Raw genomic sequence first — 27,012 nt, forward strand, 5'->3', positions numbered from 1 at the left:
CTGCTTGTGTGGCCTGCCTCCTGGCACTGCCGCCAGTTGCCTCACTCTGTGGGGCAATCAGAGGGGCAAATAGGGGGGCTCTCAATGGCACGCTCCTTGGCTGATCTGGGCCTGCGGGTTGGGGGCAGCTCCTGTGTTGAGCATCTGCTCCCTGGTGGTCAGTGTGCATCATAGTAACCAGTTACTCCATCGGTAGTTCTGCCATTCGTTCAGTCAATTTCATATCAGGCTTTTAATATATAGGATAGGATTAGCTTTTTAATTTAATTTTGTTTATTTTATCTTATTATTGACAATATTACAAATTTTCCCCAATTTCCCCTTCCTGGATCCCCCACTTCTCAATCCCTGCCCCACCCCAGGCTTTTACCATACTATTTTTTTTTTAAATATATTTTATTGATTTTGTACAGAGAGGAAGGGAGAGAGATAGAGAGCAAGAAACATCGATGAGAGAGTCATCGATCAGCTGCCTCTTGCACACCCCCCACTGGGGATATGCCCGCAACCAAGGCACATGCCCCTGACCGGAATCGAACCCGGGACCTTTCAGTCCCCAAGCCGATGCTCTATCCATTGAGCCAAACCGGTCCCGCTTTACCATACTATTTAATGTACAACACAACTGGCTAGGAAATATACTAGTATAGGAATTTTATTAAAATTACATTGGAAATAGTGACATCACTAAATGTTTGGAGTTGAAAAAGAATTATATAGTGTATGTGAAAATGTTTTTGATTCTGAAGAAGTCCATGGTTTGAATGGAAGAGCCAGTGATTTATTTTAAACCTAATGTCCACAATGTAAAGATTGTGTTAGGAACAAGGACTAGAGACATTAAAAATACTTTTTTGTCTTTTTATTTTTGCATTTGTTTTCAATATGTTTTCAACTTTATGTTCCATGTTGACATATAAATCACAGTTTGAGTTTACTATTATGAAAATATATTGATGTTTTCAGGGATCTTAGTAATCATAAATTGCATTTGGATAGTACTGTTGTTTTTATGTCAAGGTGGTAATACTTGCTATCTTTCCTTTTTCTATAAAATTTTACTTGTTTATCCTAGAAGTGAATTTGTTCTTGTACAGTTAGTTACTTCTTCTTTCATGGGTCCTTTTGTTAGGTTTGAGACATAGCTGTGCCAAGTGTTGGCTTTGCATTGGAATCTATACTAATAAAAGGGTAATATGCTAATTAGACCAGAAGTCTTCTGGATGTCCTTCTGGACAAAGCTACAGTGGTGGGAGCTGAGGCCAAGGTGGTTAGGGGTGATCAGGCCTGCAGGGGAGAGTAGTTAGGGGCAATCAGGCTGTCAGGGGAGAGCAGTTAGGGGTGATCAAGCTGTCAGGGGAGAGCAGTTATCAATATCAGGCAGGCAGGCTGAGGCAGTTAGGGGTGATAAGGCAGTCAGGCAAGGGCAGTTCAGGGCAATCACTTTGACAGGGGAGCAGTTAGGGGCGATCAGGCCAGCAAGGGAGCAGTTAGGGGCATCAGGCAGGCAGGCAGGCAGAGTGGTTAGGGGCGATCAGCAGGCTGGCAGAGTGGTTAGGTGTGATCAGGCAGGGAGGCAGGTGAGTGGTTAGGAGCTAGGAGTCCCAGATTGGAAGGATGCAGGCCGGGCTGAGGGTCCACCCCCTCTTGTGTACTAATTTCATACACCGGCCTCTACTATTTTTATAATTGCAGCCTGCCTTCCTTGCCTACTGCTTTGTTTCGTTCCATAAAATATTTGAAGTAGCTTTCTTTAAGCAATAACAGAATGATAAGTAGAGTAACCAATCAAACCAATGAAACATAAATAAAGTTAGAAAATCAAGTAAATACAGATATGCAAACCATAAATTCAATATGATTGACATAGTGAAATTTCAAAATTGATGGGTGCTTTTAAGGCGCAAAGAGGAAAAGGGGCTAAATACAGAGTTATGTAATTTTTTCATTTAGAAAGAGAAAACATTATCCTGAACTACTTTGCAAATGTATTAATTTGTCATACTGCTCTTTCTTATCATGTTCTTCCATACTAACAGAGAAAATGAGTATTAATCCTGAGTCATTGTGTTCTATGCACAAGCATTCATGTTATAACATATTTTTGTCCTAGCATTCTAGCATAGATACAGAGTACCTATATAAAGTGAGAACTTTTAAAAGAACATACCTCTAAATTTGGGGTTTTACATGAAAAAGTATTATGTTTATAAGTTGCTAGCATTTCAAAGGCTCCTTGTTGTTAATGGAATTTGACTTTAAATTTTTGGGTGTATATGTGTTTTCTCAATTTTTAAATACCAAAAGTATAATTAATATCAGGAAAGATACTTGCAAAATTTTTTTGATATTAATATTTTTTTTCAAGAAGCTTAGAGAATGAATAAGGGAAGGTTGATTGGATGCAGATGAAGATCAAATTTATTTTTGACTGGTAAAAAGGCTGAGATAGTTCACACTTGGTAGTCTCAATTTCTTTGTGAAATAGGAAGCAAAGTAACTTCCTATGAGTGAAGGGAGTAGAGGGCAGTTGTGAAATTTTTAAGGGGTGTAGGATATATTAATTAGTTGACATTTGATTTAAATCACATAGGAAGCTTAAGTTATTCAATGGTGCATAATAAATTTATTATTTTTTGCCTCAAGTTATATGAAGCTTTCTGTCTTTGCAGTGGTCAGACAGTATATGATTCTGAGCTTAAGGTACTTAGCATATCAATATTTGGGCTCTGAAGTAAATAAAATAAATCAATTTTGGCCTTTCCCACCCCTCACTCTCCACACCCCAACCCCCATCCATAGTCTCAAATGATTTTGGTCTGTCACTAGAGGGCTACAAAATGTTCTCTCTGTGAAATGCCTAGTTTTGAGCAGTGAATATTTGTACTGGATTATTTTAAATTAACAGTATATAAGGGAGGGTATCACTAATCAATTAAAGAAATTGTTAGGTTTGAAAGTAATTTTTAAAATTCAAATTTTCTCATTATAACTTTATGTACTATAGTAAAATTTAGCATGAGTTATATTTATTTGGTGCTATGGAATGTCTATAATATTATGAATTCTTATATGGTTGTCTTTTGACAAAATTGCAACACTGATTTTAATAAAGTTTTGGTAGTTTAGAGTTGTTATTGGGAATTTTCTAATTGTCAGGTAACCTCATTTGGCAAGTAATTCATCTACATTTGTAAATACTTTAGTTTTTAGCTTTCTGTTCTTTCTTTCATTTAAGAAAATGAAACTATAATGATTTTTTATCAGTTTATTATCCTACCTAATAAAAAAGTAATATGCAAATTAACCAACAATCTCTCATGCCCACAAGCCACGCCCACCAACCAATCAGAGCGAGTATTCAAATTAACCCTAACCAAGATGGCTGTCGTCACAGAGATCAGGAGGGAGGCTTGGGTTTCCCCAGCAACGGAGGAAGCTAGGCTTTCCACACACCTCGGCCATTCCAGGCCTCCATTCAAGGGTACAAAATTTCAATTATAGAAGATAAGTAAATTCCAACAGAAATGGCGGCAGCCATGGAGCTGCAGAGAGCAGGAGGCTAGGGTTGCCCCTGGCAATGGAGGAAGCCAAGTTTCTGCAGCCCTGGCTGGCCCAGGCCTCCACTTGAGGCTACAAAGTTTCAATTATAGAAGATAAATAAACCCCAGATACCAGGGTCTCCACTTGTGTTGCCAGGGGGCATGGTCAGTCTGCAAACCACCACAGGTCCCTCACCCAGGCCTCCCTTGCCCCAAGGGAACTCCCACCCTGATCCGGGACACCCTTCAGGGCAAACCAGCTGGCCCCCACCCATGCACCAGGCCTCTATCCTATCTAATAAAAGAATAATATGCAGATTGACCATCACTTCAGCATACAAGATGGCTGCCCTCATGAGGTCAAAGATGACTGCCCCCATGTGGACATAAGATGGCCAGCAGGGGAGGGCAGTTAGGAGAGACCAGGCCTGTAAGGGATGGCAGTTGTGGGCGATCTAACCTGCAGGGGAGGGCAGTTAGGGGTGACCAGACCTGCAGGGGAGGGCAGGTAGGGGCAAATAGGATGTTAGGGGAGCAGTTAGGCATCAATCAGGCTGGCAGCAGAGTGGTTAGGTGGTGATAAGGCTGGCAGGCAGAAGCAGTTAGGGGCAATCAGGAAGTCAGACAGGCAAGCAGTTGGGAGCCAGGAGTACTGGATTGTGAGAGAGATGTTGACTGCTCATTTAGGCCCTATCTCGAGAGGTCCCAGATTGGAGATGGTGCAGCCTGGACTGAGGGACACCCTTCCCCTCCCCGTGCACGAATTTTGTTCACCGGGCCTCTAGTTTATTATAAAGACCTGTCTGATAAGAGAAAAATATATAAAACTATCTCCAAAAATAAAAATCACTTTGCAGGATTTCCATTACTCAAAGTCACATGTATTTTCTTGATATGTAAATATTCAGTATTTTATTTTCAAACAGCATATTCTGTAGAGTTCTTTTTCAAATCACAGATATCTTATACTCAACATATACTCAGTAGAAAAGAAAAACAAAATAAATTAATTCAAACTAATGAATACAGGAGAGAGGCCTGGAAATGCCCGGAGCATGAGGGGCACTGGGCTTGTTTTGGTTGCTAGGGAACTCCCCCTCTGCCACCTCAGAGGGTGCTTCTTTCAGAGGTTGCCCAGGCAGGGAGGAGGGAGCAAGCTTCCTCACAGGCGCCCTTGGCAGCAGAGGGGGAGCACATGGGGCGCTTGGATCTTCATGGCCTGTGCTGCTGAGAAAGGTGCCCTCCATGGTGGCAGGGGGGGAGTGCCCTGACAACCTACTGAAGCCAAGCGCCCAGCGCATTCCCCCTCTGCCACCAAGAGCCCCTCTGAGGAAGATTGCTTCCTCATAGCTGCTGTGGAGACTGACAGCAGGGTGGAGGAAGCCCCACCCTCACAGAATCAGCCAGAATCAGCCTTTGGTCGGACTGTTCTCAGTGCCCTGACAGCCAGGACTCTTGTTTACCTGCATCTCAGACCATGACATCAGGGAGGTGAGACTGTCTAAAGAACAACTTTTGAAACAATGCAGCCTAGAGATGCAGGCATTATTGACAAAAAAATGCCTGAAGAGCAATGTGCTATCTGATCTTGAAAGAAGGTGGCACCTGTGACAGAATGTATATGAAAAGCAGTTATTGGAAAAACATGGCTCTGAAGCTGAAAAATGCTGGCTTCATCGACAGAAAATGTCTAAAGACCAACATGCCTTTGAAGTTGAAAGAAGGTGGTGGTGACAACAGAATATGTCTAGAGAGCAGTCACCAACAAATACTACCAATACTGGTAGCAACTAACTTCTCAGCGAAAATGGAGTACATGAGGATGCAATTCTCGAACATAATTGTGGTGGAATGACTGTTAGATGTCAGTTTTGCCTATCACTAAATTTCTCTGATGAAAAACCATCCAATGGGAAATTTACTCAATGTTGTAGCAAGGCTAAAGTCTTTCCAAATGAAATACATTTTCCAGAATACCCGGCATATTTAAAAAGATTAATGACAAACGAAGATTCTGGCATTAAAAATCTCATGGAAAATATTCATTTCATAAATAGTTCCTTTGTGTTTGCTTCCATGGGTGCAAATATTGCATCATCATCAGGATATGGGTCATACTGTTTTAGAATACACAGAATAGTTTATCACTGTACTGGAACATTACATCCTTTGGATGGTATTTTTCGGAAGTTTGCTCAACTCTATATTTTGGATACTGCCGATGCTATAAGTAAAAGATTAGCAATGCCAGAAAACCAGAGCTGCTCAGAAAGACTCATGATCAACATCAACAATTTCATGCATGAGATAAATGAATTAAAAAAAAATGTACAAGATGCTAGATGAGGTAGAAAAGGAAGCCCAATTCGAAGGTATTGCTCCCATGGAAGTAACAGTGGCAACTGAATACGATCTTAATAGTGACCTGGGTAGATATAATTCTCCCCATGTAACTGAGGTTGCTATCATATTCAGGAATGAAGAGGAAGAACCTCCTTTTGAAAGGGACTTGCTCATTCATTGTAAACCAGATCCCAATAACCCAAATGCCAGTAAAATGAAACAAATCAGCACCCTGTTTCCTATATTAGATGCAATGACGTACTTTACAATTAATACAAATGGGGGAAGTCTTTCGTTTAATGAAGATAGAATTCCTTTCAGAATTCAAAGAGAAACATTAATTAGGATTGAAAATATAGTTGTTTAGTTTTGCTTGTTTCATTTAAGTACATTTCTTACCAAGGCATTATCTCTTTCCTTGTTATATTTTTTCACTCCATTTCCATCATTGTTTTCTTTTGTGGGGCTGTCTATATGTAGTTTGTTTTTCTGCTCTCCCGATTATTTGCTTATACCTTATTATACATTTATTTATGCCTAATATATCTGCAAATAATATTTTTATAGAAAAATACCTCTGAGTAGTATGTGCACATATACTTATGTTCATCTGTAAATTTTTGTGAAATAGGGAAGCTTTATTTTTAAACTAACATATTTTAAATATTTATAATTTATAATTTTAGCCAGAAGATAAATGCATATTTGAATGTTATCCTATTTCAATTAGTTGTAATTTTTATTTTGGAATTGATTGAAAGGTCAATGCAGTTTTCATTACAGCTATCCTATATTTTTTATGAAAGATGATTTTATAACACTAATTAATGTATCTACCATGGCTGCAAATAACTTTCTTTATCCTAAAAATAAATCCATCTCTTGAGGATGACAATTTGTCTTCAAAAATATAATTTTAATTGCTTAGAGTTTGATCAGTAGTGGGAATGAAGAGCTACCCCAGCTGGCCCCAGTCACCATTATAGTAACCATAAGCACCCAGGCTGAGATGCAGCCTGGCACTATGGCAGTGGTCCTGGGTGACCTTATATTGGTAGCACCTGACAAGAACAAGAAGGTCATTGCAAGGAAGATAATGGCTCTGGGTGAGAAATGCATATGGTTTCATCAATAGGAATGACACCAAGAAGGATATATTTGTTCAACAGGCTGCCATAAAAAAGGATAACTCCAGGAAGTTCCCTAACAGTGTAGAAGATGGAGAGACTTTGGAGTTTGGTGTTAAAAGGAGAAAAGGGTGCAGAAATAGCTAATGGTACAGGCCCGGTGGAGATTCAGACAAGTCAGTACATATGCAGCGGACTGTAACCATAATAGACCTTATCTATGCCCCATGGGTTTGCTACACAATTACCAGCAGAATTACCAGAATGGAGAAAAAGAGGGGAAAAGAATGAGGGATTGGAGAATGCTCCTAAAAGCCAGGTGCAACAGTGCTGGCCCTACTACAGGTCATGGTGATCCTCACTGTATGTGGAGACTGTATCTTTGGATATTGACCACAGTCTTTCAGCTCTCCTCTTTAGGTAGAAGTCACAAAGGATGCTGACATCCCGGGTACAGGAGATAAGAGTTAGACCAGGAAGACAACATGTATTAGGCTACAGCTACATAACCATTTTGCATGGGCTCCCCTTGCCAAAGATAGTTTAGATGAGGAAAATCAAGGAGCTGAGTCCCCAGGTTAGCAGCCACTTCAACATTGGTACCACAGAAACTTCAATTATGATGCAGATGTTTAAAAAATCCCAAACCACAAGATGGCAAAGAAACAAAGCACCAGTCCACCAACTGAGAATTGTCATCTACTGAGGGCGGGTAGAGTCAATTCCAGTTTATCATCTTTATCATTATCTGGGTCAGTTATTCAAGTAGAGAAAATGAATTTGAAGTTCCAACAATGAGAAAAAGAACAAAAGATTTAGAGCTGAAGCTTTCAAAGGCTAACTTTTTGCCCCCTGACCAGATAACTAGAACTGTTTGCATTTTCCCTCTAACCCAGTGGTCGGCAAACTCATTAGTCAACAGAGCCAAATATCAACAGCACAACGATTGAAATTTCTTTTGAGAGCCAACTTTTTTAAACTTAAACTTCTAATGCCACTTCTTCAAAATAGACTCGCCGCATTTGGCTTGCGAGTCGCAGTTTGCCAACCATGACTCTAGGGTTTATAACTTACATTTTAAGTGATCCAAATCAGCTTCAGATTTCTACTAATTTAATCCCAGTGAGATATAAAAATGTTATTTCTATCCAGCTCTATTGCATTTTTCTTTTTTTAAACTGTTACATATGTATACATATGTATACATGTTATACTATAATCTTATAAGCCCAACATTACATTATTATAATTATTACTTTATAATTATATGTTTTTTAAGAAATATGAGCAAATAAGGATATCAACTATATATTTATATCTTTTATTATATTATCCTTATTTATCACTTTTGAATCTTTTTGCTTCTTTAGTTACCATTGGGAGTCATTTTCTTAGCCTTGTATAGCTTTCCCATTTACCTTCTTTTTGTTCTTATTAACAAACGCTTTGCATTTCTATATGTTATGGGCAAAATCATATGTTACATATATATTATTGTATTTAATTGCTTTGAAATCAATAAAAAGAAGAATAATATATGATAAAATTATATTTTTATCATCTTTGATAATCATATAACTGCTGTTGCTTTTTGTTTTTCATGTGGATTCAGGCTACTGTGTGGATCATTTAATTTTAAATTTGAGACTTCCTTTGGTATTTCTTGTAAGGGAAGTCAACAAATCACAAATTATTAAAAATTTTTATTCATTTGGGAATGTATTTAATTTTCCCTTCAGATTCAAAAGATTGCCATTGCTTTGTTAGATATAAACTAATGATTGTAAGGTTATATTTTTCTTTAACAGTTTGAATGTTTTACTTCTCTTTGTTCTTGCGTCTGATTTTCTCAGATGATAAGAATGCTATGGATCCTCTTGGTATTCTTTTTTAAGTGAAGAGTTATTTTTTATGCTAGTTTTTTTTTTAATATTCTTTATTGTTGAAAGTGTTACATTAGTCCTCCTTTTTCCCTGATTAACCTCTTCCAGCCCACTCCGGTCCTCCCCTGACCTTTATCCCTGGCCCACACCACGCCATTGTCTGTGTCCATGCGTTAAATAAATATGTATACAAATTCATTGGTTGATCTCTTCTCACCCACCCTCCCCTGCCTTCACTCTGGAGTTCAGTAATCGGTTCATGTTTCTATGACTCTGGGTCTATTTTTTATAAGTTTATTTGGTTCATTAGATTCCACGTATGAGTGAGATTATGTGATACTTGTCTTTCTATGACTGGTTTATTTCCCTAAGCATAATACTCTCCAGGTCCATCCATGCTGTTGCAAATGGTTAAGAGTTCTTTTTTATTGCCCTATAGTATTCTATTGTGTAAATGTACCATAATCTTTTTATTCATTCATCTTCTGATAGGCATTGTGCTGCTCTGAACATAGGGATGCATATATTCTTTTTGATGAGTGTTTTGGGACTCTTAGGATATATTCCTAGAAGTGGGATGACTGGGTCAAATGGGAGTTCCATTTTTCATTTTTTGAGGAAACACCATTCTGTTTTCCACTGAGGCTGCACAGGTCTGCATCGCTACCAACAGTGTATGAGGGTTCCCTATTCTCCACAGTCTCGCCAGCACTTGTTGTTTGTTGATGATAATAGCCATTTTGACATGTGTGATGCGATATCTCATTGTCATTTTGATTTGCATCTCTCGGATAATTAGTGACTTTGAGCATTTTTTTCATATATAATCTCTTGGTCTTCTATATGTCCACTTTAGAGAAGTGTCCATTTAGGTCCTTTGCCCATTTTTAATTGGACTATTTGTCTTTCTTTTGTTAAGTTGTATGAGTTTCTTATAAGGTTTTGAGATTAAACCCTTATCAGATGTATCATTGGAAAATATGTTCTCCCATGTACTGGGCTCTCTCGTTATTTTGTTGATGGTTTCTTTCATTTTGTGCAGAAGCTTTTTATTTTTATGTAGTCCCATTTGTTTAATTTTCCTTAGTAGTTTCCATTGTCCTAGGAGACATATCAGGAAAGATATTGTTACTAGAAATGTCTGAGATTTTGGTGCCTATGGTTTCTCCTAAGACTTTTATGGTTTCACATCTTACATTTAGGTCTTTTACCTATTTTGAGTTTATTCTCAGTTGTAGTGTAAGGTGGTCTAATTCATTTTTTGCATGTTACCTCTCCAATTTTTCCAACACCATTTATTGGAGAGACTTTGTCTTGACTCCATTATATGCTCTTGCTTCCTTTGTCAAATATTAATTGAACATAATGGCTTGGGTCATTTTCTATTCTTTTCCATTGCTCTAGCATGTCAAACTCGCGACCTGCAACGAATATCTTTGTGGCTCAGCCAATATAACTGTTTGTAAGAAATGTTTTTATAACAATTACATAAATTTTTACAATATCCTATTATACATAATTAATAATGAACTATAATGTTCAGTAATGACTGATTACTATAATTGTGTTGCATTAATTTCCCTTATGGTTCTTACGAACAGATGTACCATTTCTCTTCACTAATACTAGCAGCTAATATTTTAGCAGCTGATTGCCATGTCATTAGTCTTGTACTGACTTGTTTTGTATGTGAAACAGGAATTATTTCACATTCGGAGAACAAGAAAATTGGATTTATTTCCATTATTAATTTGTGCAGTTATTCAATATCTAGTAAGTTAATGTTAAAGAAAAATACTAATTTTCATTAAAATGTTCTATTATTTCATGCTATAGATTCTTGTTTATTTGACCCATGTTAGCCTTTGAGTTTGATATGCTTGATCTATTCTTGTGCTAATACCAGACAGTTTTGATTACAGTGGCTTTGTAGCTTTGTATTACAACTTGATACCTGGTATTGTGATCCCTCCAACTTTGTTCTTGTTTCTCAAGATTGCTGTGGTTTTTTGTTTTCCGGTTCCATATAAATTTTTAGAGCATTTTTCTACATCTTTGAAATATGCTGGTGATATTTTAATAGGGATTGCATTGAATCTGTAGATTGCTTTGGGTCATATGGACATTTTAATGATGTTAATTCTGACAGTCCATGGATACGGTATATTTTTCTCTGTTTATATCTTCCTCTTCTACCTCTTATTTAAACATCCTGCAACTTTACAAGTGCAAATCTTTTACCTCCTTGTTTAAGTTTATTCCTAAGTATCTTAAAATTTTTTTAGTTTTTAGTTTCTCAGTCTGAGAATCCAATATTGTTGTATAAAAATGCTGTCTATTTTTGGGTGTTAATTGTGTATGCTGCTGCTTTGTTGAATTCATTTATTAAGTCTAGTAGATTTTTTGGTGAAGTCCTTAGGGTTTTCTATGTAAAATATGTCACTTATGAATAAAGAGTTTCACTTCCTCATTTCCAATTTGGATGGCTGTTATGTTTTCATCTTGTCTGATCACTGTGGCCGAAACTTCCAATTCTAATACTATGTTGAATAAGAGTGGTGAATGTGGACATCCCTGTCTTGTTTCTGTTCTTAGAGGAAATGGTTTTAGTGTTTGCCCATTGAGTATGATGTTGGCTGTAAGTTTGTCATATATGCCCTTCGTTAACTTGTGGTATCATTCATCCATTCCCACTTTCCTGACAGTTTTTATAAAAAATGCTGTTGGATTTTGGTGAAATCTTGTTTTGCATCTATTGATATGATTGTGATTTTTGTATTTCACTTTATGTGATGTATCACATTTATTGATTTGCACATATTCTATCAACCTTGCATCCCTGGAATAAATCCTGTAGTCATTCTGTATGATCTTTTTAATATGTTGCTTGATCCAATTTGCTAATATTTTGTTAAGGATTTTAAGATCTTTGTTCATCAAGACTATTGGCCTGTACTTCCCTTTCTTTGTATCATGTTCATCTTGTTTTTTGGAATAGGACAATGATAACCTCATAGAAAGAGCATAGGCATTTTCCTGCCTCTTGGATTTTTTTTGATAATTTGAGGAGGACAGGTATTAATTCTTTAAATGTTTGGAAAAACTCCTCTATGAAGCCATCTGGACCAGTGCTTTTGTTTGCTGGGATTTTTTTTTATTTTTTATTACTGCTTCTATTTCATCAGTTGTTATTGGCCTATTCAGGTTTTCTGATTCCTTCTGATTAATTTTTGGAAGCTTGTATTTTTTCAGGAAGTTTTCCATTTCATCCACATTGTCCAGCTTGTTGGTATAATGTTGTTCATAGTATTTGCTTACAATCTGTTGTATTTCTGTGATGTCAGTTGTTAATTTTCTGCATTTGCTTCTGATTTTATATATTTAGGGCTCTCTTTGTTTCTTGATGAGTCTCCCTAAACATTCATCAATCTTTTTTATCTTTTCAAAGCACAAGCTCTTGATTTCATTGAACTTTTTAATTAATTTATTTATTTTAGTTTCTGTGTCTTTTATTTCCACTCTAATCTTTATTATTTACTTTCTTCTACTTACTCTGCTTTCTTGTTCTCTTTCTAAACCATTAGGTTGTAATGTTAGTTTATTAATAATTTTTCTTGATTTTTGAGATATCTCTCGGGGGAGGGAGGGAAAGACAGTTGACCCACCCTATTGAAAAACCCCTTGCCCCATCCTATAGAGTTTCTGAGGCCCATTTAGAGTTTAAGAATTACAAGTAGCCTCCAGGCAGCAGCAATTTCCCCACTCTTTTAAAAAACCATACCCTACCTCTGGACAATTGCTGAGGCTCCTCGAGGATGAATCCAATTAGCTTTCAGGCAGAGGACATTCTTGGAGGTTTTGAGTTTTTGCCTAATCTATTGTAATAAGTTAAAATGAGATTTTGGGCCTGAACGAGGGGCCTGTGGTGGTTTTCAGGCCAGCCACACCCCCTGGCAACCCAAGCAGAGGCCCTGGTATCTGGGATTTATTTATCTTCTATAATTGAAACTTTGTAGCCTTGAGTGGAGGCCTGGGCCAGCAAGGGCAGGCGTAAAGCTTGCTTTCCTCCATTGCTGGGGAAACCCAAACCTCCCTCCTGCTCTCTTTGGCCACAGCTATTTTGGTTGGGTTTGGCTTGTGGGTGTAGTGGAATGATGGTCAATTTGAATATTACTCTTTTATTAGATAGGATGTTCAAATTCACTAATCATCAGAGGAATGCAAATTAAAACCACAGTGAGATATCATCTCACACCTGTCAGAATGGCTTATCATTAATAAATCAACAAACAACAAGTGCTGGAGTGTATGTGAAGAAAAGGGAACACGAGTTCACTGCTGGTGGGAAGGCAGATTGGTGAAGCCACTATAGGAAACAGAGTGGAGTTTCCTAAAATAAATAAATAAATAAATAAATAAATAAGCAAACAAACAAACAAACAAACAAATAAATAAAATGGAACTTCCATTTAACTTAATGATCCCAATTTTGGGAATATATCCTAAACACCCCAAAACACCAATCAGAAAGAATATATGCACCACCATGTTTATCCAGCATTATTTATAATAGCTAAGATTTTGAAATAGCCCATTAGATGAATGGATTAAAAGCTGTGGTACATTTACACTATGGAATACTATATAGCTATAAAAAAGAGAGAAATCTTACCCTTTGGCACAGCATGGATGGACCTGGAAAATATTATGCTAAGTAAAACAAGCCAATCTGTGAAAGACAAATATCACATGATCTCACATATTTGTGGAATTAAATGAACAAAATGAGTTGATGAACAAAATAAGAGCATCCAGGCATGGGTCACACTGACATAACTCCATTGGTGTTGGGGGGATGAGTAGAGATAAACCAAAGAACTTAATATATTTATATAAATAGCCTGTGAACATAGGCAATATGGTAGGGAAGACCTGGAGGAATGGGTTGGGGCTAGAAGGAGATGGGTTAAGATGGGGAGAGGAGGATTCAAGATATCTCTTATACTATCTATACTAATAATAGGCAGATATGTAGATTGACTGTACCTCTGTGACACCCACAACCAATCAGGAGTGAGTGTGCAAATTAACCCGAAAAAGAGAGTGGGCCTGTGGGTAGTGTGCGCACACACAGACGCTGAGTAACCGGTGGTAGGGTGGGATGCTGGCATCATTGTCCAGGCAATGAGGTCAGATGGTTGCCCAGCTGTGTCTGCCTCCCAGGGCGTGCTTGCGCCAGCGGTCCTATACACGGTTCCAATCACTGAGGAGTCCTCAAACCCCATGCCTACCCTCTCTGCTGATAAACAGGAAGTTGCTTCCCCGAGGCCCAGGCAGAGCACGGTTCTGCCTCCTACTTTCCAGACCCACCTGGACACAGGAGCAGAGCTCGGACTTCACAGTCTCTCTGGAAGCACCCTTCAGGGGCAGGTGAGCAGGCTGGAGGATCATGCCTCGGGCTCCGTGCCTTCCTGTGAGTGGGGAAGTGGCAGCTTGGCTCCTCCTCCTCTCCCCAATCCCATCCCTCCCTTTCTAACTAGGGGCCTCACTGGGAACTTAACTTTTTATTTTTATTTTTTATAATGTATATATATTTTATTGATTTTGTACAGAGAGGAAGGGAGAGAGAGAGAGAGTTAGAAACATCGATGAGAGAGTCATCGATAGCTGCCTCTTGCACACCCCCCACTGGGGATATGCCCACAACCAAGGCACATGCCCTTGACCGGAATCGAACCCGGGACCCTTCAATCCCCAAGCCGACGCTCTGTCCACTGAGCCAAACCGGTTTCTGCTTAACTTTCTTTGTTAAACAAGGGAATTATGGACAACAATTGTCCGACCTCTGCGAACCCATCCGGAGAACATGTCCAGGGCCAGGGTGCCTCCGCCAGCCCGGGACCAGGCAGTGACTGCACAAGCACACATCCTTTCTTCCGCGGAAGATGGACAGCTCAGAGAACTCTGTGGAACAGCAGGGATCTGCTGAGCAGTTCTCAGGCATCTGGCGACCAGTCCATCTGTGAAGTTATGGGAGAAGGGTGTCTCTCTGCTGCAGGTGCTCCCAGCCAACCTCTCTGACTCCCCCAGTGGTGAGGTTTCCCACGGAAACCGCAACACAGGAGGAGACCTGCATTTTCTCACCCTCGAACTCTCTGAGAAACTAAGAAAGAGGCTTCCAAAGCTGGGAGTGTGAGCTCTTCATGCAAACCCACACAACTGCCTCCCCAGCCAGCACCCGGCTCCTGCTATCACCCAGGGGTCTTCCATGTTCCGTTCACCCAAACACATGACCGCACACCTCCACGGCTGCGAGCGTAGGGGACCATGATGGACGAAAGCACCATGACTGCCCCAGGGACACAATAGTGGGGCGACTCGGTGTAGAGAACTGGCCACATTCCCAATGCCTGGATCTGGTTACTGCGTGGGATCAAGGCTCTGACTCCCCAGGCTGTGCCTTTCCCATGAGCTACACACAGCCCTGACGGACACTACACTGCTGGGCAGCACAGAGCAGATGCATGAAACCCTTCAGCCCATGAACAAGCCAGTCTCAGGCAGCTGTTCATGAACTAGCCATTGCTGAGATGGCCTGCTGTCCATCCCCACTCAATTGCCTGCCGAGGTCCTGACCCTATGGTTTGGTTCACTCCTCTTCCTCCCCAGCCCCACTAGAGACTAGAACTTGTATATATATAAAATCATCTGAAGAAAGAATGATTCAAAAATTTCTAAATTTAGCAAAATATGGTAAAAAATATAAACCTACAGATCAAAGAAGCTCAGTGAATAGCAAGCACAGGAGATAAAGAAAGCTACATCAAAGACACATAAAAAACATTGCTCAACACCAATGATGAAAAGAAAAATCTTTTAAGTAGTCAGAAGAAAAGAGACACTATACACAGGAATAAACATAAGGATTACAAAAGATTTCTCATCAGAAACATTGTAGAGCAATATCATTAAAGTAATCACAAGGGGTGGGGGACTATTCTCAATTTATAATTCTAGACTGAGTGAAAATATTTTAAAAAATAGTTAAAATATATTTTTTGTATATAAAAGATTGAATTATTTTTTTATCACCAGCAAATTTGTAGTGTAAGAAATGTTAAAAGCGGTTCTGCAAGCAGAAATAAAATTTTGCCAGATACAAATAACGATCTATGCCAAGAAATGGAAAACACCAAAGACAGTAAATGCATAGGGAAAAACTTAAGTTTCTTATTATTTAAATATATTTAAAGATAATTAACTAAACAAATAATAGTGTTTTTTTTTAATTGTTTGAAGCATTACAAATAGTAGTACATATGTCTTTTATCCCCACTTGACCTCCCCCAGCCTCCCCTACTCCCCAGAATATGCCTTCCCTGCCCCCCCCCCATGTCTTGTATCCATTGGTTATGTTTGTATGCATGCGTATAAGTCCTTTGTTTGATCTCTTACAGCGCCCCCCACCCCCAACCTCCCTTGCCTTCCCACTGTAGTTTGACAGTCTGTTCAAAGGTTCTTTATAACTATTTTTTACCCATTTCTTTTTTTTTTTTAAATCTTGCAACTGGAGACTAGAAATAAACATATAATAACAAAACAAAACAAAACAAAACAAAACAAAACAAAACAAAACAAAACACACACAAAAAAAATTGAGTTCCAATTTCAGTGTCCGTCAGTTCTGAGACCCAATTTCAATGTCAAATAGTTTCTTATGTGTACATGTCACCAGTGATATCTGGATATGGACAGATGGTGGCAATGCAGGTCTGACCCTCTCTGGTTTGATCCTGGGCAACCTGCAGCAACACACAGCTGCTGACTGCTAGTGTGGCCAGGCATCTTCAGCATCTTCCATCTCTGGACTGTTTCTCCTCTTGTCTTCGAGTTTGAGGCAGACCTGACAACTCCTCTCTGTTGCAGGAATCCCCATGATCTTGGAGTAGTTTTCTGAAAATATAAAAACATATTCTCAACCAAAAGTTAATAAAAGATTCTTTTCTATAAAATTGATGGTATTCTTTTTATTTTTGCCCAAACAGTTTTCCTTTGGCTTATTTTGATACCATCTGTGATTTTCATGGGTGTCTTGTTGTTAGCATTACAAATGAAAATTAATTTTCTACAGTAAAAATTTTCTAGATGTAATTTATTTACAGGCTATTTTTCCTTATATGATATTACCATACTATCCCTCCTTCTTTTAATGGTTGCTTTTGTAAATTTTTAGGTTCATTTCACATTAAGCAGTTTTACCGTGTGATACATTACCAATAGGAACAGCTTTTTATCCAGTACACCTAAATTCTCTTGGATGTTCACTTATTTCTATTAACCAATTTAAATCTGTGAAAGTAAAATACTTGACAACAATCGTGCAAAGATTGCCCCAGAAAAATGAAATTTTTTTACAGTGAAGTTTCTATACAAGATGTGAAGTGGTATAATATCCACTTGAAGATAGACTGTGACATGTTAAAATCCTATATAATAAAGATCTAATATGCAAATACTCATCACGCCCTCATGCCATCATGCCATAATGGCTTAGACACTCAACACTGGGGACTAGCCAGGCTGTGCACATGAGAGGGACAAGCCACCTGATCTAGGGCCCCAGGTGCCAACAACTGCGCCTGTGACTCTGGCCCAGGAGAGGGACCAGCCACAAACCCTGTGGTCCTGGGAGCTTGCAGTTGTAGCCTGGGTGAAGCTGCCCACCCATGGTCCCCTGTTGCTGCAGCTGGCCTGGTTGAAGCTGGCCTGGGTCCTGGGTGTCTGTGGCTGGCCAGAGGGAGGGAAGCCCGGGTCCCGGGTGTGGGGCGAGGCAGAGGCAGTTAGGGGCAATCAGGCCAACAGGGTAGCAGTTAGGGGTGATCAGGCAGGCAGGCAGAGGCAGTTAGAGGCGATCAGGCAGGCAGGCCTGTGAGTGGTGAGGAGCCAGCAGGCCCAGATTGCAAGAGGATCGGGCCTAAACTGGCAGTTAGGCATACTCAAAGGGGTCTCCAATTGGATAGGGTGCAGGCTGGGCTATGGAAACCCTCCCTCCGTGCATGAATTTTGTGCTCCAGGCCACTAGTAATATATATATAACCTATCATTGTTGCAAAGGTTAAATTTATTTTGTCATTGCCAGGTTCATATATGAAGATAAATTTTAAATATTTCAAACAATACCCTTCTTATTACAGCTGGTATATTTTTATTTTTTCTCTTATTTAAAGTGGTAATATGTTTTTTCTTAAGTTTATAATATTTAAAATAAAAGATTTTATTAAATTTATTGGGGTGACATTGGTTAATAGGACCATATAGGTTTCAAGTTTATATTTCTGTGATACAAGATCTGTATATTGTAGTATGTGCCCACTCCCCCCAAACCAAACCATCTTCTGACTCCATATATTAGACTCATCTCCACCAACCACCGCCTTCCCACTCCTTTCCCTGTGGTAATCAGCACTCTGGGGTCTGTGTCCACAAGTTTCAATTTTACATCCCACATATAGTTAAATCATATGGTTCTTAGGTTTTTCTGACTGATTGATTTCACTAGTGTAATAGATCTATCCATGTCACAAATGTCAGTATTTTGTTTTTTTCTTCTGGCTGAATAGTATTCCATTGTACATATGTACCACATCTTTTTTTATTCAATCCTCTATCAAAGTACATTTTTATTATCTCCATGTCTTGGCCACTGTGAATAATGCTTCAGTGAACATAGGGGTGCATATATCTTTGCAAATACTTGTTTTCCAGTTTTAGGGGTCAATACCCAGGAGAGGGATTGGTGGATCATGTGATAACTTTATTCTTATTTTTTTGTGGAACTGCCAGACTGTTTTCCATAGTGGCTATACCAATCTACATTCCCAATGTCAGTGAATTGGAGGGTTCTCTTTTCTCTACAACCTCCCCAACACGTGTTCTTGTTTGTCTTTTTGATACTAGCCATTCTAACAGGTGGTAACATGAATTTTTGTTTGGGGTTAATTAGGTTTTTGTGAAGTACCATCATTGGTATTCAATATGTTAATAAACTTGCATAGAAGTTTTTCATGTGCCAGGCACTATGTGTGTGTGTGTGTGTATGTACACTTGAAAGTAATAACAAGATAAATTTATATTATAGATTATTAAAGTAAAATTTTATTTACATTTAATATAATCTGGTTTTAGATGTTCTCTAATAAAAACAGTTTATAGTAAAAAACAATAAGAATGAGAAAATGAAGATGTGTTTATTGGCATAATAAAATTTAACTCTTATAGAACTGAAGTGAGAATTAAAAAAAATGTAAATACCATGGATTAATACTTGGAAGGGTCACACAAGTATTTTTTTCCTTAAATGTCCTGTTCTTTAAAAATTTAGGGTTTTATTGTATATTGCCTTTAAAATGAGTATTTAACTTAGCTTTATTTTTTCAGAGCACCTTCAAGTTTAAATCTGAGAGTGATATTCATTTGGCAGAACATCATAAACAGGTTCTATATGATGGAAAACTTGCAACTAGTATTGCATTTACGTATAATGCCAAGGCCACTGATGCTCAACTATGCCTGGAATCCTCACCAAAGGAAAACGCATCAATTTTTGTGCATTCCCCACATGCTTTAATGCTCCAGGTGGGTGAATAGTAACATAGTTTTCATGTTCTGATCCTGGTTGACAGTATTTTTGTTTCACATATTAAACGTTGTTCATCTACAAATCTACAACTATTCTTTTGTTTTTCTTTTTGATTTTCTAGTTCTTTGAATGACATTTTTTCCTTCTTCCCTTTTTTCGGCAATACACTTTACCTTGGACTTGTCTCCTTAATAGGATATCTGTCATTTCTGATATCTCATAACTTCTATAGCCTTTGAAATAAAATCAGTTGGTTAACTGAACAGATAATTGTTAATATAAAAAATACTTTGGTTTAAGAACAGTAGTCTATATCTCCTTAACATAAAATTCCTTGAGTATCTTTAAATCTATTAACAGTATTTCTTATAAAAATATCTTGATTTATAACTTCATATTTTTAGTGTAAAAAATCTCTCAACTTAAGATTTTAAATTTCTATTTTATATGGGCATCAGAAATATTATAATTGAAGGTTTTTAAAATGTCTAGCTAATGTTATTTAATTGTATTTTAAAGTTATTTGGAACAAGGAAATAGTGATACCATTATGCTTGTGATAACATTTTTGTTTTCTGAATGTAGGATGTGAAAGCTATAGTAACACATTCAATTCATAGTGCAATTCATTCAATCGGAGGGATTCAAGTGCTTTTTCCACTTTTTGCCCAACTGGACAATCGACAGCTCAATGACAGTCAAGTGGAAACAACTGTCTGGTAAGTTTTCTTTGAATGTATTATTTCTATTAATAATATTTTTTACATACTTAGATTATACCTGGTATACTTGGTATTGTATAAATGTATTATAATATTTGGGTTTTATTCTTAGAGTTTGAATTAAAGTTTTTTTTTAGGATTAAGGCAAATACATATTTAACCCTAAAGAGGAGTGACTTCCTTCATTATAAATAAAAAAATTCTTACCAGATGAAACATAGTGATTACATTATGCAGTTGAAGAAAAATATTACTCTCAACATAATCCTTTGCAAATACTCATAGATTGGATTGTCCATGAGAAATCCTTTCAGGTTAAGTAAAATTATGAGGGTAAAGTTTATTTTTAAGAATAATATTTAATAACAGTTACATAATTTAAATACTGATGTTATTTTATAATGCTGTTATCATAAGAGTAGCACAGACATTAGCTTTTCTTTATAGATAGTTCATGTTTGCAAGCCCAAATCTAAACCATTGGCATCTATGTCTATAAAAATTCAGTATATCCTAAGTAGGTTTATTTCTGTTTTTGTAGCTTCCCTCCTTTTTATTAAAAATATCTGATTCATAAAACTCTGATTTAATCATATCTTAGAATCATATATGTAAGAAGTTAAATGTAAATTTTAAGTTATTTTGGCTGTGTGCATTGCTATGCTTAGAGAATTTAAGGGAAAAGTTTCATAGGCAAACATTAATTTCTACTTCAAGAGTAATATAGGAACGCTTCACTAGTATGCACATGAAATTGTTCATTTTTGAATTGATGAAAGAAAACTAGTGAATGAATCAAAGATGGAAAAATTTAAAGTCCACTGAAATATAACATGACTTTCTCATAGTTATTATCTGATCTAGCTATTAACAAAATTCTGTTGTATTATTGCTTTTAATATTGTTGCTGCGGATATAAATATAAATATAAATATAAATATAAATATAAATATAAATATAAATATAAATATAAATATTACCTGTACCTTTATAAAATTTAGCTTCCATCCATAGTTCATGCTTTCTTTCATATCAATATAGTATAAAGATTGAAGTTTTGAAGTGACATGCAATCCTGAGATCATGCCCTGTTATCATACTACTTTTGTATGAAATATTAAATAATTTCATCTGCAGGCAGATCCACAATTTGGAAAAATAAAATTTTAAATTCTAGTCCTGAATTTCAGTTATAAATGTTTTATCTTTATCATCTAAGTAATCCAGTACATATTATGATCAGTAATTAAAAACTTAGTAAACGCTATGAAAAATAAGTTGAAGATGAGATAGCCAGTAGAAAGTTCCATGTGTGATTTTAATATTCCTTATGAAATTAATATTAAGTCCATAATTATTTTAACCTGAAATGGAATTATTTTGCTTGAAAAAGAAATATTAGGAAGATTATTCTGTTTGAAATGTTTTAACTGAAATTATCCACAATAAATTATCCACAATTCATATATCTTTATGAATAGCTATTATAAAATCATAGTGCTAAAATTACACTTAACAGTTTATCTCGTTCATTTATCCAACACACATGGTTATTTTTCATTGCCTGTCATTAAAACTCATTTTAGTTTTTACATTATATTGTGGTATTTAAGTTGTATTTATTTTATTATAAAAGATAGTGTAAAAGTTCAGCATTCTGATTTTCATTTTGATTTGTTGGTTTCAAGTTAATTTAAATAATTCATTTTAAATTTTCTCTGTAATAAATAACTTCAGTTTTTTCAGTGATATGTATGTTCTTAGTTTATATCCAATAGAGAACATACAGATATCACTCTCATTTTTAATAATAATATATACACAATTCCAAGCTACCCTGTGCTTTTTTGAATTCTTATCAAATGAAACATAATTACTATTTTTAGTTAATTATGTCAAAAGCCCTTGATATCTGAGGTTCACTTATGTGTGGACAGTTGTGTGCATCAGTAATATAATCTTTTGTCATTTAAAATTTTAAAGTGAACATTATAGACATGTGTGTACATCGGTGATAAGGGTGTGTACATCGATGATAAGGGCTTTGGGTTTTAAATATTACATGCAAATTGTTAAATGTGATTTCTCTCTCTATTTGAAGAACACAGTCTTAGCTACAGGATAGGATAAGCATTATTAGAATTTCATGTGTTCTAGGGAGATAATAAATACATATTTATGAATGAGACCTTGAAATAGCCTATATCTTATTTTTAGTCAACATAAAAATATTGTGTGGGAATGAAAATCTATTTGAAGTTTTTAAATTTTCCAGATAAAATTCAAAAGATTCTCTTTTTTTGGAAAATATGTTCACAAATGAAGTACATGTCAAAAATTACAATATTACCTAATTCGTAATCACATTTTGGAGAAATTGAGCAAATCTCTAAAATAAGTTATTTTCCTTCTGTGTTTCAAATTGTAGCATTTTAGGTCCCATGAATTTTCCTCCACTCAGTAGTCATTTTTAATAAGTTTTTTTCTTTTTCATTAAGACTTAACCTTTATTGGCACTACTCTGCCATTATGTAAACTTTGATGAGTTTTACTCGATATAAAGGGCTTAGGATTAAAATAATTTATTGAAATAATAATCTTATTTCCTGGAGCCTTTAAAAGTAGGCTTTATTTGTGTAAGAGAATTTTTGTGGCTTGTTTTATCATAAAGGCTTCCTAATACAACTATTATATGTGTGTCAGACTTGGGTTCAAATCTAAAGTTTACTATTTCTTATTAGTATAAATCTGAGTGTGTTATTGCCTTTTTTGTGCTTTAGTTTCCATCATTATAGGGATATTAGTAGTTTCCTGGATTATTTACCTTAAATGCGAAAAAATATATAGCAAAACATACTAATCACTCAGTACATGATGGTTTTTTTTTTTTTTATTATGAGTGTGGGCTCAGGGATATACAAGATTATCTAAAATACTATGATTTTATATTTCAAATATATATTATCTCTCTTAAGAATTAGTTGTTATTATAGGGGCCATATTGTTATATATTTGAACTTCTTTCTACTTATTTAAATAGGACTTTTATTTTGAATTTTAGTTGTAATGATCAAAACTTCTTTTGAATGATCCTATCCATTTTTTTTTTTTAGATAGAATGGCTTAAAATTGAGGACTTTAACTCAATTTTTAAAATAAGTATATATTTTATGAGGCCCAGTGCCCAGATTTGTGCACTGGTGGGGTCCTTCTACCCAGCCTGCATTCTCATAATCCAGGGGAAGTCAGAGGCCCAGTGCACAGATTCAGCCCAATCCCCACATGCCAGGCCGATGGACCCCACAGATTCGTGTACTGGGCCTCTAATATGCATATAAGATCTTTGGTTAATCTCTTCCTTCTTTCCTCCTCTCTCTGAGATTTATCAGTCTATTCCGTGTTTCCAGGCCTGTGCGTTGAGCGTCTGCCCCCTGGTGGTCAGTGTGCGTGATAGCTACTGGTCAAATAGTCTAACCATTGCTTAGGCTTGTATATAATATTTATTGATTTCAGAGAGGAAGAGAGGAAGAGACAGATAGAAACATTAATCATTAATCAGCTGCCTCCTGCAAAGCCCCCACTGGGGATGGTACCTGCAACCCAGGCATGTGACCCGACCAGGAATAAAACCATGACCAGCCACTGTGCCATACTGGCTGGGCATTAACTCAAGTTTTTAACAGAGACAAACAAAAAACACCAGGTCAAACAAAGCTTGGACTGGTTTAAGATGATTTTTTTGAATTAGTTTTTGGATTTTGTATAATTATCCTCTTATTCTAGATCTTCAAAAATAATATTTTCTACATACTTTTATTTTAACATGTAGCTAGCTGTTAGTATGGCATAAAATAACTAACCAACAAAGGAGTAGATTAATACTCTTTGAACTGAGAAAACTACTAACATGTGGCAACACACAATGTATTGTTGATGTGATCTGATTTTAATAAGTAAATAAGGCCAATATATAGTCACTGTTGTGATTTTATCCTGTTCATAATGATTCTCAATCAGCATGATCACCTTGAGTAATACTGCCCAAGTGACCAAAGCTATTTGGATGTTTTATCATTTCTTTGGGACTAGTAGTATTTTATATTGTACTGGTTGATCTTTCTCAGTCAAGTGACTATTGAGAGTATTAACTATGCAAATTACAATACATTTCACTAGACATTTAATAAATACTTAATGACCAAACGAATAAGCAGATGGCCCTAGCTGGTTTGGCTCAGTGGATAGAGCATCGGTCTGTGGACTGAAGGGTTCCGGTTCAGTTCTGGTCAAGGGCAAATGCCCAGTTTGCAGGCTCAATCCCCAATAGGGGGCATGCTTGAGTCAGCTGATCAGTGATTCTCTCTCTTCATTGATTTTCTATCTTTCTCCTTCTCCCTTCCTCTCTGAAATCAATAAAAAATAATGTAGCCCTAACTGGTTTGGCTAAGTGGACAGAACATTGCCCTGTGGACTGAAGGATTCGAGGTTTGATTCTGGTCAAGGGCATGTACCTTGGTTGTGGACACATCCCCAGTAGGAGGTGTATAGGAGGCAGCTGATGGATGTTTCTCTCTCTTCCATTTTTCTAACTATCCTTTTCCCTTCCTCTTTGTAAAAAATCAATAAAATAAATAAATAATGAGCAGATTAATAAATTAAGAAGCATAACTAATGTAAAAAATCAATAAAAAAATAAATTAAATAATGAGCAGATTAATAAATTAAGAAGCATAACTAACCTTGAAATAATCATATCATCTGTATTTTGTGTCTAAGAATGACTCAGTATATTACAAATTTCATTTTCCTTTGATTTGGATTATCATACTAAGTGAATACAAATGATATATTCTTGTCAAATTTGGCCTACACCCCTTCTTTTTAAGAATGTATATTATTAAATTTTATGGATGATAACAAAACAGAATAAATCTTCCTCATTGTGTGACCTAAGAAATTACTTTGATAAAATGTTTTTTTGTCTAAAGGTATAGAATTTTTGTTAAGCAGTTAAAAATGTATGAAGCCCTGGGCAATGTTCTCAGTGGTTAGAGCATAGGGTTGTGGGTTCTTAGTTATAGATTCCATACCTGGCCCTAGTTGGAGTGTGTCCTGGAGGCAATGGATGTGTCTCTCTCACAGAGATGTGTTTCTCATTTCTCTCTCTCCCCTCCTCTCTTTTTTCTCCTCTCTCCCTCCCTCCCTCGCTCTCTCCTTATGTCCCTCTTTCCCTCCCTCCCTTTCTTCTTTCTCTTCCCTCCCTCCCTCTCTTCTCTTTCCCTCCTTCCCCCTTTCCAGTCTATCTAAAATTTTCCTCAGGTAAGGATTAACAAGACAGACAAAAAATATATGAAAAGAGTGGTTTTTATTAGAGACGATGTGACATGATGAGCAGGTCTTCCTTGGGTGTAATACAGATGAAGACAGACTGATGTTTGTTATGTACTCTCTGATTTTACGAGATTGTAATGTTTGAGGGTGTGTAGTAGTAGTAGTAGCTCATGGTATTTATTGATAATTGATTATGTGCCAGTCACTGTTTGTAATTGTATTGTCTTTTCTGCTGATGAGGAAGGAAAAAATTAAGTAGCTTGTTCAAGGTGTCCCAGAGACGCAAGTGGTAGATTAGAACCAGGGCACTATTTCTGAAAGACTGACTCCAGAGCCCTCATCGGAAACCGCTATAGACAACACTGACAGTCAGTTTTGCCGACTGTGGAATGATTTTAATAATACCAACTTTACTTTATTGTAGTATGCATTTAAGTAAGATAGTATATATAAAGTGTCAGAGTTCCTGGTATATAGTAGGCATTTAATGAGTTTTCTTTCCTCAGTAAATATTGGTAAGTCTGTTGATGTGATAAAATCTTGTAGTACTAAAACTTATTTTGATGCTATTTTACTTCTGATAAATGATATAAACAAAAAATGAATTTCAAGTGATAACTTAAATAAATTATAAATATTTTTCTCAGAAAAGTTTTTATTTTTATTATGGGACTAGAGGCCGGTGCATGAAATTCAGTGTGTGTATGTGTAGGGTGTCCCTCAGCCCAGCCTGCACCCTCTCCATATGACCCTGGTGGGACTGGGTCTAAACGGGCAGTCAGACATACCTCTCACAATCCAGGACTACTGGCTCCCAACTGCTCACCCGCCTGTCTTCCTCATTGTCCCTAACCGCTTCTGCCTGGCAACCTGATCACCCCCTAACCACTCCCATGCCAGCCTGATTGATGTGTAACTGCTCCCCTGCCAGCCTCTTTGCCCCCAACTTCCCTCCTCTGCCAGCCTGGTCACCCCTAACTGCCCTCCCCTGCAGGGTTGATCGCCTCCACCTGCCTTCCTTGTAGGCCTGGTGCCTCCCAGCTGCCCTCCCCTGCTTGCCTGATCACCCATAACTGCCCTCCTCTGCAGGCCTGGCTCCTCTCAACTCCCCTCCCCTGCTGGCCATACTGTGGTGGCCATCTTGTATCCACATTGTGGGCAGGATCTTTGACCACATGGGGGCAGCCATCTTGTGTGTTGGAGTGATGGTCAATCTGCATATTACTATTTTATTAGATAGGATAGAGGCCTGGTGCACAGGGGAGGACCAGCTAGTTTTCCCTGAAGGGTGGCCCGTATCAGGGTGTGGGTTCCCTTGGGGTGTGGGGTGGCCTGAGTGAGGGACCTGTTGTGGTTTGCAGGCCAGCCATGCCATCTGGTGACTCAAGTGGAGGCCCTGGTATCTGGAATTATTTACCTTCTACA

At 37.2% G+C, this 27,012-nt stretch overlaps 1 protein-coding gene across 3 annotated transcripts in view; it reads left to right on the forward strand.

Moving 5' to 3' along the window:
- The window catches only part of NBEA (neurobeachin), a 796,980-nt gene that overhangs the window by 108,753 nt on the left and 661,215 nt on the right, over window positions 1-27,012 (forward strand). For all 3 annotated transcript variants that reach the window (XM_084879290.1, XM_084879291.1, XM_084879292.1), the window contains exons 9-10: window positions 19,333-19,530; window positions 20,120-20,253. In XM_084879290.1, coding sequence (XP_084735416.1) covers window positions 19,333-19,530; window positions 20,120-20,253 — 332 coding nt within the window. The remainder of the gene's footprint in view (window positions 1-19,332; window positions 19,531-20,119; window positions 20,254-27,012) is intronic.

This window comes from Pipistrellus hanaki (genome assembly GCF_964339955.1).
Source record: "Pipistrellus hanaki genome assembly, chromosome: 3".
NCBI classification, from domain to species: domain Eukaryota; kingdom Metazoa; phylum Chordata; class Mammalia; order Chiroptera; family Vespertilionidae; genus Pipistrellus; species Pipistrellus hanaki.